The 19,057-nt window shown below is 38.8% G+C and overlaps 2 protein-coding genes across 7 annotated transcripts in view; both read right to left on the reverse strand.

Annotated features, from left to right (window-relative positions):
* Positions 1-7,321, reverse strand: part of GOLGA1 (golgin A1) — a 46,739-nt gene extending 39,418 nt beyond the window's left edge. For 2 of the 4 annotated variants that reach the window (XR_006889029.1, XM_046664006.1), the window contains exons 1-4: positions 7,171-7,321; positions 6,288-6,337; positions 5,125-5,425; positions 409-499 (exon numbers count right to left, since the gene is read on the reverse strand). Coding sequence is in view for 3 of the 4 variants with exons in the window: in XM_046664006.1 (XP_046519962.1) it covers positions 409-499; positions 5,125-5,259 (226 nt within the window). In the remaining variant the exon portion in view is untranslated. The remainder of the gene's footprint in view (positions 1-408; positions 500-5,124; positions 5,426-6,287; positions 6,338-7,170) is intronic. The other 2 variants (XM_046664021.1, XM_046664028.1) reach the window with 2 other exon arrangements.
* Positions 7,322-8,436: 1,115 nt separating this feature from the next.
* The window catches only part of SCAI (suppressor of cancer cell invasion), a 143,243-nt gene continuing 132,622 nt past the window's right edge, over positions 8,437-19,057 (reverse strand). For all 3 annotated transcript variants that reach the window (XM_046644665.1, XM_046644669.1, XM_046644676.1), the window contains one exon: positions 8,437-17,422. In XM_046644665.1, coding sequence (XP_046500621.1) covers positions 17,276-17,422 — 147 coding nt within the window. In that variant the 3' untranslated portion in view covers positions 8,437-17,275. The remainder of the gene's footprint in view (positions 17,423-19,057) is intronic.

Below are 19,057 nucleotides of genomic sequence, written 5' to 3' on the forward strand. Positions count from 1 at the left end.
TAGCACCAAACCCTCTCTGGTGCTGAAGAATCCAACATCTATGGGCCACTCCCTGTAAATACTGTCCCCTACCCCTCTTGGCCTGAAAGCAAGCTATGATAACGGGTGAAAGATGGTCAGATCTATTCTACATATACTTTGAATACCTTTCATATCCATGACTAGAAACCTCAGGAGCAGAAAAACATATGTATTTTTTTCTAACTTTAAAACTCAGTTTCGAATTTACACTATTGAGTACACTAACAAAAGAGGCGAACAAAGGGGATACAGATTGCTCCTTTTTGACTAAGAAGATCAAACGATGTCAAAACAACTGTAAGGTCACGCTACATGGCTGTGTTATAGGGAGAGAGGGTCAGGCAAGGCGAGTTTCCTCTGTGTCCCTTTATGAGTTCTTGGACATACCAGAAAGTCTGGCCTCTAATTTCCGTATCTGTTCGTTCCTCCTCAAAAGCTGGGACGAAAGGTCTTCTCTGGAGCTGCTTCCATCAGAGGCCTGTTGAGACAGACACCAAGAGAGGTCACAGTCATCCATGGGTTTTCAGCAACGAGGCCCACTACTGAGCCAGAAAGTGACAATGCTATTTTAGGTTTGGTTACACTTTAATTAACTGTGATCATTGAAAAGCTTCTTAACGTACCTGGGCCCTAGTTCTCTACCTGTAAAGCAGAAGCATCACTATCTCCATCTATAATGTAAAGGAGATAGAAGATGCTAAACAGATAAACTATGTGTGTGTGTATACACACTATTGGAATAAACGGTGGTAAACAACTCCATTATGATTGTATTACACCAAGTACATAATACAGAAAATAAACTTTCAGTGATAAAAAAGGAAATCACTTTATTTTTCCAAAGGTAAAGTCCAAGGATAAGGGGGGAAGGTTTATAGCAAGGAATCAAAGGCTGGTCTGTGATGAAGAATCTATCACTGACATTGACAGTCTCAGTATCTTCATCTATAAACAAAAGGATGCCCATCTAAAGCTCTAAAATGCATCAAAGACTTCAGCAGATAATACACATTCAATAAATCAACATATTAATGAGATATCAATTTTCCCCAACAATATAGAATATTTTAAAACACATGGGTACTACTATTACTTTGGGCACTGCTTACTAGTGCTAAGAAATAATGCTTTATTTTTTTAAGGTTTTTTTTTGGTGAAGAAGATTGGCCCTGAGCTGACATTTGTTGCCAATCTTTCTCTCTTTTTTTTTTTTCCCTCCCCAAAGCCCCAGTACATAGTTATATATCCTAGTGATAGGTCTTTCTAGTTCTTCTATGTGGGACACTGCCACAGCATGGCTTTATGAGCGACGTGTACATCCACACCCAGGATCTGAATCAGCAAACCCTGGGCTGCTGAAGTGGAGTGCATGAACTTAACCACTTGGCCATGGGGCCGGCCCCAATAACTCACTTTGTCTTTGTTCTTTCAACTATAAAATTTTTAAAAATACAGAAGAGTAGGGAGAACGGTTTAAGGAACATTCTCCATCTACTTTAACAATTGCTGACGTCTTCCCATATTTGCTTCATCAATTTTTATTTTACTAAAGTACTTCAAATAACAGACATCATGACATTTCATCCTAGATACTTTGATAAACATTTCTAAAATATAAGGACATTTTCCTTTATAACCACAATGCCATTATCAAACCTAACAAAATTAAAAATATTATCTAATATCCAGTCTTTAGTCATGTTTCCCCATTTCATTCCCCAAATGTTTTCAAAGGTGGTTAACAATTCACTCTAAATATTCATTCACCCATCCAGCCACCCGCCCAATCCAGCATTTATGGAGACTCAGGAGAATGCATAGTTAAGAGGGAGTCTCTGGAGGTGGAAGGGCTGGGTTAAAGTCCCATCCTCACCAGTTATAAACTCTAAGAACTTGGGCCAATCAGCCACCTTCTCTGTACACTGGTTTCCCCATACGTAAACTGTGACAACAAACATGATCGACGTCACAGAGCTGCGGTGAGGACTAAATAAATCAATACTGGCCAAGTCCCTAAGACAGAGCCTGGCACATAATTAGTTTTAATACAACTTGTCTATTATTAGCAGGAGTTATGACTATTACTGTCAGTGAGACATCCTATTCTCAGCATTGTGCTAAGCACTGGGAATAGTGGTGATACAAAGTTCCTACCTAAAACAGCAGCAGCTGCAGCAACTGCTAGTTATGAAATGCTTGTTAAGAGCCAAGAACTATGCTAAGTGTTTTATATACTATGCGGAAAAGAGTCAACATTACAGGCCTGAGACTGCTATCCTTGGGAAGTCCTGCTAGTAAGGTTAGTCCCAGGCTGGCCTATGGGAACTTAGATTTTGCAAGGGTTCCCACCATTTCTGATAAGAATGACTCATAGTACCTACACTGTTTTGCTTCTGGGAGTCTGGAATTTTGGAAATGCCAGGCAGAGGGTGCCTACGTGATGAGCCTCCAGTAAGATCCCTGGCACTGCTGGGGGAATTATGTGTGTCCTCTGTAACTCCGCTAGGAGAGGACTCTTGGAAGCTTGTGCCTGGTTTCCTCCAGGCTTTACCCCCCACGCCTTTTCCCTTTTCTGGTTATGTCTGGTATCCTTTCCCTGTAATAAATGACAACAGTGAGTAAAACTATGCTGAGTCCTGTGAGTCCTCCTAGTGAATATTCAAACCTAAGGGTGAACCTTGGGGACCCCCAACACACATTCTTTAATAAAGACATGTATAGTTCCTATGCCCATTTTACAGATGTGGAAACTAAGGCATAGAAAAGTGAAGGAATTTGCCAAAAGTCACACAATAACGATGAAGTAGGGAATCAAATCCAGGTCCAAATCTACAAGCTGACCTGAGTTTCATGAAGCTCTTAGTCTAGTGGGAGAGACACACCAGCAAATCATCAACACCAATGCAGTGTAACAGGTGCTGATACAGAGGTAAGTAGGAGACTAGGGACCAAACTCAGCCAGGAGGGATGACGGGTAGAGAGGGTGAGAGGGGCAGGTTGGGTCAAGGGGGCTTCCTGGAAGTAACATGTGAGCTGAATCTTTAAGGACGCACAAAAGTCTGTGAGAGGAATGCAAGCGTGAAAGGAGGAGACAGGAGACACTCCAGAGAGGAACCAGCACATGCAAACATTTGTAGGCATGAAGGAATGTTGTCCATTCCAGGAAGTGCAATAAGTTCAACAGAGCTGGAGCACAAGGTGTAGGAAAGGAGTGTGAGATGAGGCTGGATAGGTAAATGGGGACAAGACCACAGTGTTTACCATTATACTATAATAACGAGTTTGCACTTCATCCTGAAGATGAGAGGGAGGCCATTGAGCAATTTTAAGCATTGGAGAGACATGAACAGATCCGTTCTGGGGAGTTATTGGAGGCAGGGCACCCAGAGAGGCTACCACAGTTGTCCAAGAAAGAGAGACAGTCTGACATAAAATGGAAGTAAATGTACTACTAGTAAGTAGAGTGGAGAGCGAAAGTCTGAGACATTTAGGAGATGGAAGCCGAAAAACTTGCTGGCTGATTGCACATCAGGAAGGGAAGGAGGGAAGAGTCTAAAACTCCAGGACTCCTTGGTGGTGACTTGAGGGATGAAGGTGCACAGGTGGAAATGGAGTTAATGAACTCAGTTTTGTTCGTTTCAGAATTTGAGATACCAGAGGAAAGGCATCTGGTTAGAGAAATACATGCAGTGGGATATAAGGGCCTGGAGATAGGGAGTGAGGATCAGAATACATATATAGCAGGTTCAAAGAGATTATCTTACAAGTCTCAAAGCAAAACATTTCCTGAATTCAGGCCAATCTATCTGGAACACACTGGAGATGAGAGACTTCATTTAGCAAGTCAGCATGAAGGGAAAGCAGGTACTTCTGCCGAGAACTCAGCATTAAAGCTACATCCTTCAGCCTGGTGATCAAATGCGCATTTCTATTTCCTGTTAAATATAGGAGTCAATGATAATTTAGATCTCGTAATCTTATTGTTCAACCCCCATAACCTAATAGCTTCTGCCAGGTAATCTGACCTGGGACAGGAAGCATAAGAAAGGAGAAGGAAGTCTCATCTGACCATGGAAACAATTCAAGTGTCTGTCACCAGGAGAAGACAGAGATAAATTGTGGCCTTTTCAGATGCTGGAATCTCATACAGCAGTAAAAATAAATGAACCACAGCTTCATGTAACAAAGATGCATTCTAGAAACATGTTGATTAAAAAATAAAAAACAGTAAGCCCAAGAAGACTATAGTGTACTATTTTTATGAAGTTCAAAAATAAGCAACATTAAATAATAAATTGTTTATGAGTAGATACATATTTGGTAGGATATACTAAAAAGCAAGGGAATGATAAACAAAATTTAGGACAGTGGTGATCTGGAAGGGAGGGAGGGACGGGAATTGGGAAGAAGCATACAGGTGACTTCAACAATATCAATAACATTCTAGTTTTTTGATAGGTGACAAATTAAGCATTCATTTTGTTTTTATGCTTTACACTTTAAGTTCACATCACATACATTCTTGTACATATATAAAGCATTATAAATCATTTTTAAAAAGTTATCTGACGTTAAAAGGACCCTGTCATCCACCAAAGACACACTTTTAGTCCTATGTGTGACATTTACCTAACAAAGCAGCATCCTCATCTTTTGAAATCTTTTCCACTACAAAGGTACTGTACAAATAAGGGACACACTGCAGTCACCGGTGCCATCTTTTCATCAACTTTCCCAATAAAATAGTTCACTCTGGCTAACTCCACACAACTCACAGACCTTGTTAAGCAACAGTGACTTAAAGTATATTTGTCTGTAGAGACAACGGGCTGAGGCATTTTGAGAAATGAAATGTAAAAGAAGAGGCACAAGGTATATAGATGGAAAAAGAGGACAAGAGGACAATGCAGAGAATATGGAAAGAGACTTGCAGAAAAATAAAGAAAAAAAACAGAGGAGCACTTCAGAGTAACAATCATCATATATAAACTACAAATAATCTTGCAATTTTAAAAGAATACTTATCGGAAGGATTCCTTGAAATATTATTTTTGAAATGTACTGAGACTGTACCAAATATTAAAAACCTTAGAAGATACTTACAAAGTCATCTCCTGAGTCAGCTCCCATGGAGGCAACCGATTCCTTGCTCACCGACCGTGGGATCCTAGCAGCACCTCCTGGCCTCTGGGAGACAGCAGTCTCTTCTGCAATTTTCTTCTTTAGTTTTGCAAACATTTTTGCTGCGTGGCTATTCTTCACGGATGACCAACTCTTAAACCACCACAGCACGTCTTATGCCAGCAAGCAGGAATTGAGAGACAGGTGCCTAAAAAGTTCCAGACATCCAAGCAAGCTGCATTTCCACTTTAATGTGGGCCAAGGGCTTACGGCAACACGGTATCTATAAATCAGGTGAAAGAGAGCTCTAAGTCAAACACCGGAGAGATTTCACATCTGAGTTGCTATGTTAAGCTTCGGGTTTCAAAATTAAGTTTCATAATTTTACATGTACACTTAATAGAATACAACTACTAAACATTTCAAAAGCACTCAGGTGCTTCATATGCACACGCAGAAGAGGAAATCCGACCTTGAGAAGGTGAAAGAACCCGCCAAAGATTGTGTGGCGAAGTGGCAGGACTGGTATTTGAACACAGGACTCTGACTCACAAGTCCCTATTTTTTTTTATTACATCAAGGTGGCTATGGCATATAACTTCCCAGGGCAAACATTAACATCACATAACATTTCTGAATCCTTCCCTCAATAATACTAAGTTTAACTACAAGTTAGTCTTTTTTTTTTTTAAATGAAGATAAAAACATGTAACTCAATATGGGGAAAAGGTGTGATGTTCTAACGTTCCAAGACCGTTTGCAATCAGCTGTTCATTGGAGAAAGCTGATAACCTAGAAAAAAACAGGCAAGACGGACAACTATATTATATAAGCTAATAGCCTCAAACATTTCCTGGAAACGCTGTGTGGTTCTCTTTAAGGGTGATTAAAATGACCTCAAATCAGCTTCTTTTGTTTAGAATGTTTTAAATGATATTCAACACGAGATTCAAACGTCTTTTCTTCCCAATGGTGTATGAAACACTAATATTCTGGTTCCAACCTTAACTTTTCATGTTTTGTGGAGGATATCTAAGCATCTGCTCTAAGATCTACAAATGACGGCTCACCGCTTCAGATCACCCATGTAAGTCTGCACAATTCTTCAAAAACTTTACTTCAATGTCTGTAAACCACCTACTCACCTGGCTTATCTACTAGATTTAAAACAGCTTGGAGATCAAAGCATTCTGTCCTGCATGAAGACAAAGATAAAATGCATCGGATATTTCCTTTCAACTGTAAGGCCAAAATGTTGCAGTGTCGCGGGGCGGGAGGAGGGGGTGGAAGAGGAAGGACGGAGGATTAAGGGAGGAGGTAAGAAAACCTGTCACTGCCACAATCCTCAGTGGGCTACCTTCCCTCACCCTGATCTCCTTTGCATTTGTGATCTGCCTAAGAGCTTCAGTTACAGACACAAAAATTAGAATCTCTCATTGCAGTAGGCGCCCACACTCACTTTGACTTGGGAGCCCTGGGCAAAACAACTTGAACAAGATTAAGGTTCCCCAGGGCCAGCATTTATTTCTCAGTTGATTCTGACAGTCACACATTGTTTGTTCACCCGGCCAGACCCTGGGCTGTCTAGTCACAGAGCCTTGACTCGCACTAAGTTGCTGAGAGAAAGGATGGCTGGGTCGGGTAAAAGACAGCTACCTGACGCCCAGGGAGGCAGGCAAGTACCTGCCACGGCAGTCTGGACCCCACTCAGGCTCCTTCCAGACCTGCCCGTGCTTGGACCGTCAAAGGAGGGAAAGAGCCAACGTCTCTCCCATTTGACAGCAGGGAAACTGAGACCCAGACAAGAGGAGGGACTTGTCCAAGGTCGCGCAGGGGGGAATCCCGGAACCCAGGGCTCCAGACTCCCAGGCCGGCAGCCCGCCTCCGTCCCCACCCCAGCCCTTTCAGCTCCCGGGACCGCCCCCCGCCTTAGGTCTTGGGCAACCCCGTCCTGGCCGCTTTGGGGGCAGACCGAGGCCACCGGAAGGATGAGGGGCCTGCCCGCGTCTCCGGCCCCCACCCGCGCACCTGCCGCTCTCTGGGCAGCCGGCAGAGCCCCGCCTCCGGGGCCTCTCGTGAGTGCCGGCCCGCGTCACCAGCCCCCACGGCCGGCCGGGAGCGGAGCAGCGACCCGGAACCGCACTTGCACCAGCGCGCCGGAAGTGGCTGCGCGCGGAGCACGTCCGCCGCGCGCATGCGCCCGCTTGCGGTTCCTGCGGCCGGCGGCGCGAGCCTCGGGGTGGCGGTTGGGCCGCGACGGCTGCGGGGCGCGAGCGCCGACGGGGCGCTCACCTAGGCCGGCTTGCCACGTCAGCGAACGGCCCGACCCGCGAAGGATGACTGGGTGGCTGAAGCCTGTCTAGCTTCCTCTTGTCTTTAAGGACGCGGTGCGGAGCTGGGGAAGTGGGAGGAGCCTCATGGCAAAAGGGGAAGAGCCCAGTAGGTGCCGTGGTGCCCTCGTGTGCCGCGTGGATAGAAACCCCGGGCCGCGGTTGCGCTGTGCCCGCCGGGAGCTTCCATTCTCCCCGCATCCCCGTCCCGCTGCATCCTGCACAGCCGCCTCGTCACTGTGTAGCAGGCGATCACTGCACGTCCCTGCCTCCCTCCTCACATGGAAGTCTGTGGCTCCCGGAACTAGTCCTGGGACTTCGCGCCTCGTGACTAGTGGTTTAATGCTTGTGCCCACGACCTCATATAGGTTCTACGTTTTATATCGCAACCCAGGACACACATAACGTCCCACTGAAAGAAAAGTTTCCAGAATCATAGCCTGATTATATAGTGCACTCCCGATATGTGGCATTTCTTTTAAAAACTCTGGCGGCAGCCCACCACATTCATTTCACTATCCACTAGTGGTCCTTCAAGTTTTGACATATGAAAAAAGTCCAGAGGGGAAAAACCGCCTCGTTTAAAGTTACAGCGCAAATTAGTAGCCTACGTCGGGCGTCCGGACTCCTCAGTGCCAACCAAACCAGACGGTCCACACTGAAATTGCTCTTCTTGCCCCAGCCCCAATGCTAGCCTTCACCCTCCTCTGAAACAATGCCTCCCTCCGCGTGTCCCAGTTCTGACCACCGGGGGCAGGGTAGGGAAACACCAAGACCAGGAGCCAGAAGAAATTCACAAACTAGAAGGATAAGCATCGAACCCACAACCCAAAGACAGTGTCTGGGGTTTTATCTGAAAGATACAAACCCTAACAGTTTAGCACTTACGTTGTCAGCAATTCGGAAGAAGTACCAAAAACTTTAAGCAAATAATGTTTATTTTTATATTGATGATACACTTAATATATACGTAGATTCAAGATACAAAATTCATTTACAAGAGTTCACACCTGATGAATATAGTCACATTCCTAGAGAACATTTATCAATGCAAAAATGTCTTCCATACATTGACAACAAAAATCAAATATTCTGTAATCTTGTTATTCAATAAACATCAAAACAACATTTAACTTTCCAGCCTCTAGTATCTAAGTGCCCTCAAGGTGGCAGGCACCATATAACAGAAGAAAACATTGGAAAGACAAGGGCCTACTGAGTCTCTCTGCAGAATCACAGTGTTTACTCTGAAATTTTTAGTGAAGTAGTTAGTGAAAAGGCTTGCTATCCTTTATGACAAATCACATATCATACAAGAGTCAAAAGTGATGAACTCAAGAAAATAAAATGTTTCAATAACTTCTCAATTTCTAAAATCTATGAAATATTAACCATAACAGACAAAGCAGTAAAAGGCTGCTGAAAAGGAAGAAAACGGGAAAACACCCTTAAAAGTATGTATGGCTTAAGCAATTTAGAAACACAACAGACAAGACTTTTACAATACCACAAAAGTTCAAGTCAAATGATGTTGACAATATAAGTTTCCCCCTTAGTCACTGGTAGTAAATAGCCCCTTCAAAATTTATTCTACTGATAACACATATAAAACTAATGAATCCAAATGTTTTGCTGTCTCACAGAGCTGAGTTGATGGATTTTGTTCTAAAGTATTAACCCACAACACCCAAAATTTAATACAAATGAGCAACAAGACTATGTCTCAAGGATTACAGTGATTTGTGAATAGCTAGATAGGCAACCAATTAGCTTCATATTTGCACGACAGATTAGCAGCACTTGGATAAGAACTGTTACATGAAAATTATTGTGCTTCAATCTCTTGAGGAGAGCTAATAAATATAACTCTATAATCCCTATAGTGTTACAATTCTATAACATTTCAGTTACAGACGAGCACAATTTTTTAAGTATTTCACACCACTAGAAAATCAAGTAATTATATTCTGCAAATGTAATTTCTGCTATGATTGAAACAAGTGCATTTCTGCCTAATATCCATAATATAGACAATAGGTTCACCATTATTTTCAGGGAAAAAGATCAAACATAACTTATTTTAACTCTTATTTGATTATCTTAACCTTTAGTGATGATGTGAATAAAGAAAAAGGATATTCAACCTTACAGTGGAAATTGCTGAGAGAAAATAATAACGTGGCCTGAAATAACAATAATCTTTAGAGCAAAGTATAAAATTATTTATAACTGCTTTATCTGATTCCATGATTAATGAAATTACTATTTGTACTGGTGCTACACAATGAAGATAACCTATTTATCTACTTGTAAACTCTACTATGAAAATGTTAGGACGTTGTATCTGCCTTTCCTATTATCTAAGACCTTTCTACCTCAACTGGGAGAAGCCTCCAAAATAGAAGACTCTGTTGAACAGCAAGGTTTATTAAAAACAAAAAACGGTTGGAGAACTAGCCATATGGTCTATGTGGCAAAAGGAATGTACCCAGATAACTATAAAAAGCCATGAACACAAAGCCCTAAAATATTTTGCTGAACCGTTAAAAGTTCTTTCTGATAAGATAAAGAAATTAGTTAAAAACAAACAAACAAACAACTAATTCTTCAGGAAACAGTAATAAAAATTCTTATTGCCCTAAAACATTTTAAGCAGTTTTTCCTGTAGATTTTTAATACATCACAACATATATTTATAACTTATTAAAAAAATCAGTAACATGCAAAGAAGGGTAGGAATAAGATTTTTAAAAATACAGTGGTTATTTCTCTATGGTTTGGAAGTATTTATTTGGGGATTATCATATATGATCATTTCACATTTTATAGACTGTACAGATTTGACATTTGAGAAAACTTCCGGGTGAAATTGTAATGTTTACAAATCTTAATTTTCAATCATGGACAAGTAGACATTCACAACAGCTTTAAAAGAGAAAAGAATATTAGTGATAGAAGATAAAATTTTAAATATTGTTTACTGCAGATCTAGAAAGGCTAGCTATAATTCCCTATCTCATTCTGAAAGTGATATAATCACTTGGTCCATTAACTTTCATTCCATAAGCCCATCAGAAAAGGAAAAATCTGAACCCTGAAATTACCAATGTCTCAATAAACAATACTACACCTCAAAAGATGATTGTCTTAGGAGATAGCCTGGAATTGTCCACCAAAATAGGAAAATATTTCCAACGTATAGTCCGTTCTATGACCAAATTCAGGCTTTATGATTAAATGAATCTGGAGTGCAGAATTAATATAATTTACTTCAAACTATTAAAAATTCTGCATCTACTGTTCAAATATGTTTTAAAAAATCATAGTGCTTAGCGAAGTTTGATAACTAATTTAAAATATAACTTTAAAAAAAAAAAACCACAGAAGAAATTAACAAAATATTTTAAAATTAAGAAATGGTACTTCAATAAGTGATTAAGTAACAATGTTATGCAGAAATGGAATTCTTCTCAAAAGCCAATATTAAACCAAACTAAGAAGTGAAAAATACCAATTTTAGCATAAGAAAACATTTCATATCTACAGAATTCCAAAGGAAATATTTCTATGGTACCAACAAATTAATTATACTTAATTTAATAGATTTATCTTTACCCAATTAAGGGCATGTCCCCCTACATCATCCTGACACCCTTCCCCCTTCAGTAGGTGACTGATTCCATTCACACATCAATTATTATTCCTTAAACACAAGGCATGCTTAATATGTCTCCGTGTTACAAAAACTCAGTGAAGCTGGGACACAGTGTAATATTATGTTTTGATCATCTAGATTGAGGAAGATGAACTGCCTTTAAAAAAAATTTTTTTTTCAGGTAAAGTGGCCAGAGTATCCAGGAAAGAACCAGAGGTATAGCACGAATAAGTATCGAGTATCAATGTCTAAGAGGACAGGAGAATGGGGCGAAAGGGCTTGGTTTTCTAAGCAATTCTTATCTTGTTTAACTGCAAAGTAACTGGCTTTACAACTGTTAGAGGTCAGACTCACAATGTCAATCTCATCTACTGCACTTTTTATTGCTGCTAAGCTCCTCGAATCAATGTCCACATTAAGCCTGAGTCAGTTCCACGAATTCCAAACAGCACAACATCTGCTCTGCTACTCTCCCATTGCAATAAATGGTTTGGTTACTAAAACAACAGAACATCAGACACCATGGACACTTTCACTGATTTTTCAGAAACGGTACATTACCAAATTTAATATTTAAGAAAAAGGCTATTATAACTTTATTTTAAACTTAGTGTAATTGAAGTGTTATGAATACTTTGCTGTTTTCTTAAAAATACAGTGAAGAGGCAAATGTAACATTTTTGGGGTAGTAAAATTGACTCCTAACTAACTTCTCTTTAAGATAATTTACTGTCGGATCACATAGATTTACTCTTCTGAAGAATAATGGGGTAAACAGTTGCTCTGCAGTTATATTTTATCATGCAAAAATAACCTCTACTTAATTTCTGCAGTGAATGTATTCAAATGCATATCAAACATCTCCTACACTCTTCCATGCAAATAAACATGCCCAGTAAAGACAGGAGTAACTCAACATTGATACTCTGATATTTCATAGGTTCACAAGTTGGCACTGCATATACTTACTATCCTTTTATCCTCCCCCACCGTCATCTTTGGTAGAGGTTTGATGGCCCAGATTTTATAGCACACCATGCACCTAATATTAAGAATTCTATTTCATGTGTGAATATATCATCAATTTGCAGAACAAAAGTGGTCTCACAGAGACAAATAAATACAACGGGAGGCATTTTATTCACTGGAAGCATATTCTCAGATGAGCATACTCATCTTCGATATGCAACACCAATAAGAAAAATCAATAGTCGGAAATGCCAACACAGGACTAAATTAATCACAGCTGCTGCAAATATACAGATTAACAACCTCCTGTCCCACATTAAATTCCACCCCACCTAGGTAAAGCCTTTCCCTAGCTAATGCCCCTTTTTCTGCCTCACAGAGACAGACATAAAATGAGACACATCAGTAAAAAAAAAAAAAAAATTGTCCCAAAATGAAAATTCAGTATTAGGTATTGAAATTGCAACTAGGAACATATTTCCCAATTTAAAGGACATTTTCCTATCTATTTTGAAATGTGATCAAAGTAGTTTTTTCCACAGTCCCTTGATTCTCAATATAAATACTACTCAGTAATAATACTTAACAAGAGGTCAAGAAAATAAAGGACTAATATAGCTTAAGAACCTGCTGGTGTCTCAGTTTCACATACTTAGGTTTTTCAGGTTTATATCACTAATTTATCCTCAGTTTAAATGAAAATTGGCAGATGATTTTAAAGCTAAGAATATCCAGCTTTCTGTTAAGATCTTCATAGCCTAATTTCAACTCCAAAGTAGCCCAATTTACCCAAACACAAGCCCCTCAAAATAGAGGCTTATGAATGAGATACAGTCACAACCTAATTAACAGCAGCATGAACAATGCCACTATGATGTCCTCACAGAACTTAAATAAATTCAGCCCACAATGGGTATGGGTATATAATATACACATACTGTATCACTGCATACCAGTATATTTACAAATATGTACATATATACAAAAAGTATACACAGAGATTGCATTGAGCATCACAAAATATACACATGCCATTACAAATAAAATAAAGATTTCAAATAAATAAGGTCAACAAAAGAGCCCTCAACGTAAATACCCTTTATATTCTCCAAACACACACACAGGAACATATACACCCAAAATATCACCAGGAGATTCATACCATTCATATTCATATCAAATCTTTTTACTCACTTAGGGTGGGGAGGTGGTTCTGAATCACTGGCAGTAGCCAAGTTTGCAGACCTTGGTACCTCACTCTATTTCCAGTCCAGAATGTTCTCTGTATATCCGGCTGATTACAAGTCTCCGTGGATAACTAAGCACAAGATTTTTCAACTGAGTCCAAACCCCTTCTAAGAGACAGAAAGTTACTAAGTCACAAAGGTCAGAGATTGAACTTAAAGAATGCTAAAGAAAGCTCCATAGTGATATATAAATCAGCCTTGTAGCTTTTTTCCTTCACCTCAATGAAACTCAGTTCCATTGTCACCTAGTATGTTTCAGGGAATTCTAGCACAAGAAGAAAACAAAGGGCAGTAGCCACAAGTGAGGAAAAAATAAAACCCAGACTCTGTATCAGGAAAATTTCAGTCCTGACTAGACTGCATTTGGCTTTTATAATCTCAAAACATTTCAACTTGGTAAAAATAGAAAGGGTACAATAAATTCTATGTGCTTTGACGGGTTTTGAGAGCACCACTTCCTAGGAGGAAAACACACACACACACACACACACACAACGAAGAATATATCCTGGCTAAAACCAAAGATAAAATGTCTCGCTTGTGGATTTTTTTATAATTAATAAAGAAAAATTTGCTAGAGCTGACTTACTGGTTTCAATATTTGCTATATTAAAAAAATATCATAACCTTTGTGCCAAAATATAAATCTCTAATTCTTTCTTTTCTCATTCATTACAGAAAGCAGCCTGAGCTGCCAGAAAGACTGAGCTGAGATCAGGAGATGTGTTTTATTTGTAGCTCTATCACTACAAAGAATCTGATAGCTTTTTGGGGTCTCAGCTTTCTCTTCTGTAAAATAGGGGTAGTTGCTTGACTAACTTTGGAAATACATGGATAAAGAAAGAGAAAATAATTCCATTGTGCTTAGTTTTGCTTTGTGTATGACCGACTTCTTGCAACCTTATACTTTCTGTTTTGTTTACAATGATTCTTCAGGGAGGTGAGAGACTGTGTATCAGAATCTCCAGGGGGAGTTTGTGCAATTTGAAAACAAACAAGTGCTCAATCCCATTGCTTTGCTTTGTTCTTAGTTCCAATATTTAAATTTCTATAAGTTCTAAAAATAAATAAATAAAGGGCTTAACATTTTTACATTTATAAAGGGGAGCGGTACCCACTGTAAAATGAGACTCTTTGCCACTGCCATCTTGAGCCCATTGGGTGATTGTCCTTTTACGTCTCTTCCTCCTTGACTAAAGTAATGCCTTAAAATGTAGAAGCTGGGTGATGGGTACAAGAGGGTTCATTAAACTCTGTGTATGTTTAAAACTTTCATAATAAAAAGTAGAAAAAAGAAAGAAAAGACAAAGAAATATGAAGTGTTTGCACAAAGGTGATCTTCTCAATAAGGCTTACCCTGATCACTCATTTCAACATTGTTCTTTGCCCAAAAATAAACAAAAAATTTCCCTTACCATTCTCTCTATTTTCTTCATACTCCTTACAACTTTCTAACATAATGTACTTATTTATTACATTTACTGCCTTACTCCTCCCACTAGAATGTAATCTTCATGAAGACAAAGACCTTTCAGTTACTTTGTTTGCTTCCTCAATGCCCAGAACAAAATCTGGCGCATAGTTGTTGTTCAATAGAAGTTTTTTGGAGGCATGAGTGAAACAGTTTAGAATTTTCTAGCAGCTTTTCTCTCAAGATCATTTCAGTTCACTTCAGATTTTTAAGTACCAGTAAGGAATTACACTACTATTAGCTTAAGGAGCAATGTCATCACCTAAACCCTAATGGGATTTCTAAGACCCCTTGTTCTCAAACATGTTTCTAATCACAAAAGCTCTAATTTCTGCAGGAGATTCTCTCTCTGAACTAGTTTCTACAACTCAGTGGGACCCAGTATTTTCTTGGCCAAAAACTAGGTAAATATGATCTAGGAAGAAAATGTTAGATACACTTAAAATCAGGGAAACTAGATTTTCAGGTGGCAAGGGTGGGGAAATCACTTATCTTTCGGAACCAAGAGTTCAAATTATAGAACCATAGAATTGGTTAGGACCTCGGGCCAACACCTGCATTTTACAGAGGAGAGTGCTAAAAAGCAGAGACGTGAAGACACTAGTCAAAGGGCATAAAGCCAGTTACCAGGAAAGCCAGGATTAGAACTCAGGTCTCCTACTTCTCAGACCAGTGTTCTTTACGCTAAACAGGTGAGGACAAAGCTCAGGATGAGAAATATTATTTTACGCATCAGAGAACATGAAAACATGTGCTGTTAGGAACACTACTGGCACAGAACTTCAGGGGTACTGAAAAAAGGTCACACAATTAAGGATAGTCTATTGCTGTAGTCCAGTGACTTCTGTTACCAAAGGAAAGCTACAAAGTTTATTAAGGTATTGAAATGAAAGGAAAGCAGTCTTTATCTGATAATGAAAAACAACCCAGAGCAAAGAAAATCTCTCTCCAGGGTAACTTTTCCAAAGCTTTTTGAAATAATGTTTAAAAGAACAAACAAAAATAATTAAAAAAATGAAACACCACAAAGTCCCCCAAACCAAAGAATAACTTCAAGACTTCAGATGAAAAATCAGCAAATTGGAACAGGTAGATGAATAACTTAGACCCAAATAATGCTCTGTGCCAGAAATGAAAACGAGGTGAAAAACTGTACAGTAAAATTTCCCCAGGGACACAGGAAAGAGGCACCAAAAGCAGTCACTTCATTTCCCCTGGGACTGCCAGAGGTAGAACTCGAGCCTGCACAGAAAACTAGCTAGAAGGGCTTTTGATTCATAGATTTCTGAATCTGAATGCTGCGGAGTCCAAAGAAGGAAAATAAACATAGCTAGTGCCTGTGAAATTATGAAGGGGAAGACAGGGAAGAAAAACACAAAAAACTTTACATTATACACTGAGTCCTACTTAAAATAATAAAAAACTTGTGCATGAATATAAAATATTAAATACAAGGAGTTTTAAAAAATCTTATTTCCCAACTGACAATGCAAAAGCAACTTCCATTTTAGGTTAAATAACAACTCAGTTACCTTCAACTAAAATTAATAACATCTCTGACCTTGAAGTCTCATAAATTTGAACTAGGTGAAAAGATTACAACCTCTGTACCGTACGCCACCGACTTCAATCTAGATAGTCTTTAAACTTGATCTCATGAATTAAGAGTTTAAATAGAATTCCTACTGGAAACACTGTATTATGAAACTGACAATCTGATGTTTTGACTTAAATATTTAAAAGTTGTTCTTTTTCATTTCTAGCATTCAAAGACTATAAAGAAAATAAAATATGCAAACATATCTTGCGATAACACAGGACTCACACATTCCAAACGGATATTTATCATCTCAAGACCCCAGTTAAAGATTTACTTTCAGATCAAATCACTTCTATACGGTTTCTGAAATTTTGACAGTATTTAAACAAATCAAATGAACTGTCAACAACTGTCTCGATTATGCTTCAAAGAATCACACGTTTCTACCTACTAACTTGGAATGAAAAGAAATATTATGGAAGGACTCTGTTCCTGATTTTTGGTAGTCCATGCTGGCTAGTTTCATCTTTGTGTACAATTACATATTTTCCAAATCCACACATTTAAGGTCCAAGTTGGATTTTCCTCATTATACAAAAATAAATGATTTACTCTTCTCAGGGTGAGAATAGTGACTACTGGAGTGCAGGATTAGATGTTGGAAGTAAGTATCCACACCTCAAAACCAAAAAATAAAAATTCCAAGATTAATCGAGTTTTTTAAAACACCTGAAAGATTGTATTTTAAAACAGTTACCCTAAAAGTTTGAACAATTTTTTCAGTTTGTTTTTAAAATGGTGGTCCTAAATTAAAAAATAAAAACTAAGTAACACCACTGTGTGTCTGTCATCCCATTAGAAAACTGCACCATTTAAAATCTGTGGCAAATGAAAACTTGTTTTGACAAGAGAATTTTTGTTTTAATAGTCATCTATGGTATTCTCCAGGAACACGTTTCGAACATCCAGGATGGAGGCTAATTCCAAAATGTGCTTCTGGAGATGAGGGTTCTCCACAGTTTCATCCCTTGGCAGTTGTGGATATGATTCTGGATAATTTCTTGTTTCCTGGTAAGCAAAGAAGAGAAAAGTCACGTTTTATAGTTTAATGAAAGAAAATTATGCACACTAATAATATTACTGTTAACATTAACAGTATTAAGGAGTAACTTAATATGTATTTTTCTCCTTCGTATCAGTATGGTTCTTATTGGTAATATATTTGTTGAACATGTGAAATTGCTGACATTGACCATTTTAACCTTAAAAAATGACAATTTCATATGGTTCAACCTAATATATTAATTTAGTGACTTATTTCACAAATATTTACTGGGGCCTATCATTGCCGGGCATGATGCTATATTGTGGAAACCATATAATTCCTACTTGCAGGGGGAAAAATCCTAGCATATATAGAATTTAAACAAGTACTTGTTAAATGAATGAATAAACAGATGTTGCAGTGGAAATTAAAATGAGAGAAAAGACATGAGAAACACTGAAAAGGTCAAATTAACAGGCCTTGGCAATTAATTATAGGAGAGGGAGGCGTCAAAGATGACTGTAAGATTTCAGGAAAGGATGTCTCCAGCGAAGAGTTGGAAGCTACTGAGGGAAAAAGAGAAGTAAAGGAAGACATAATTTGGGGATAATATAAAGCTTCAGGTTTTAGGTATATTTTATTTGAGGTAATAGGGTAATACAAACAGAACTGCCCCTCAACCAGAATTTGAAAATTCAGGGCTGTATCTCAGAACATAGGTTTGAGCTGTATAGGTAAATACTGATATAATCTGCATGGGGATAAACATTAAAGCCATGAAAATAAATGAGATTTCTAAGAATATTAGTAAAGAGAGTGAAAAAAAGAATCCCTAAAAAAGGAGATGAAAGATCAGGGGGAAAAAGGGACAGAAAAGGAATAGTCAAAGAAAAAAAAATTGTAATCACATGGAAGCAAAAGAAGGAGACAACTTCAAGAACCAGGCAATTCTCATTCAGAAATTATTCTTCATTTGGTAATGTCTAAAGACTATAATTTTGCCACACATTTAAACTTTCCTGAAGAAATAAGTTACTACTCTTCTATGCAGCTAACATGACAGCACATATACTCAAATGTCATTTCTCTCTCTCTTCTGCCTGTAGGCCTCACTCATTACACATTACAAAGACCAATTTTTTTTTTTTAATCACTAAACACTATGAGAAACGACAACAATGAAATGTTCAAAAACTCGAGAAAGGGGCCTGCCTGGTAGTGCAGCAGTTAAGTTTGCATGTTCTGCTTTGGCAGCTGGGGGTTTGCCAGTTCAGGTCCTGGGTGCAGACATGGCACTGCTTGTCAAGCCATGCTGTGGCAGGCATCCCACATATAAAGTAAAGGAAGATGGGCACGGATGTTAGCTCAGGGCACTCTTCCTCAGCAAAAAGAGGAGGACTGTCAGCAGATGTTAGCTCAGGGCTAATCTTCCTCAAAAAACCCCCAAAAAACAAAAAAACAAGAACTACTGGGAGACTACTGTAAACTGAATAATTTTCTTCACTCACTGAGGGCCAGGAGATGTTTGAATTCTGACCAAATACCTCCTGGAGTGGACAATATTTGTTGAAACAGGAAACACACAAAAGAGAGCCCAGAAGAATCATGCCTCTTAGTATTACACCAAAATAAGCCTATATCTGTATGCTAATGCTATT

This window comes from Equus quagga, chromosome 1, assembly GCF_021613505.1.
Source record: "Equus quagga isolate Etosha38 chromosome 1, UCLA_HA_Equagga_1.0, whole genome shotgun sequence".
NCBI classification, from domain to species: Eukaryota; Metazoa; Chordata; class Mammalia; order Perissodactyla; family Equidae; genus Equus; species Equus quagga.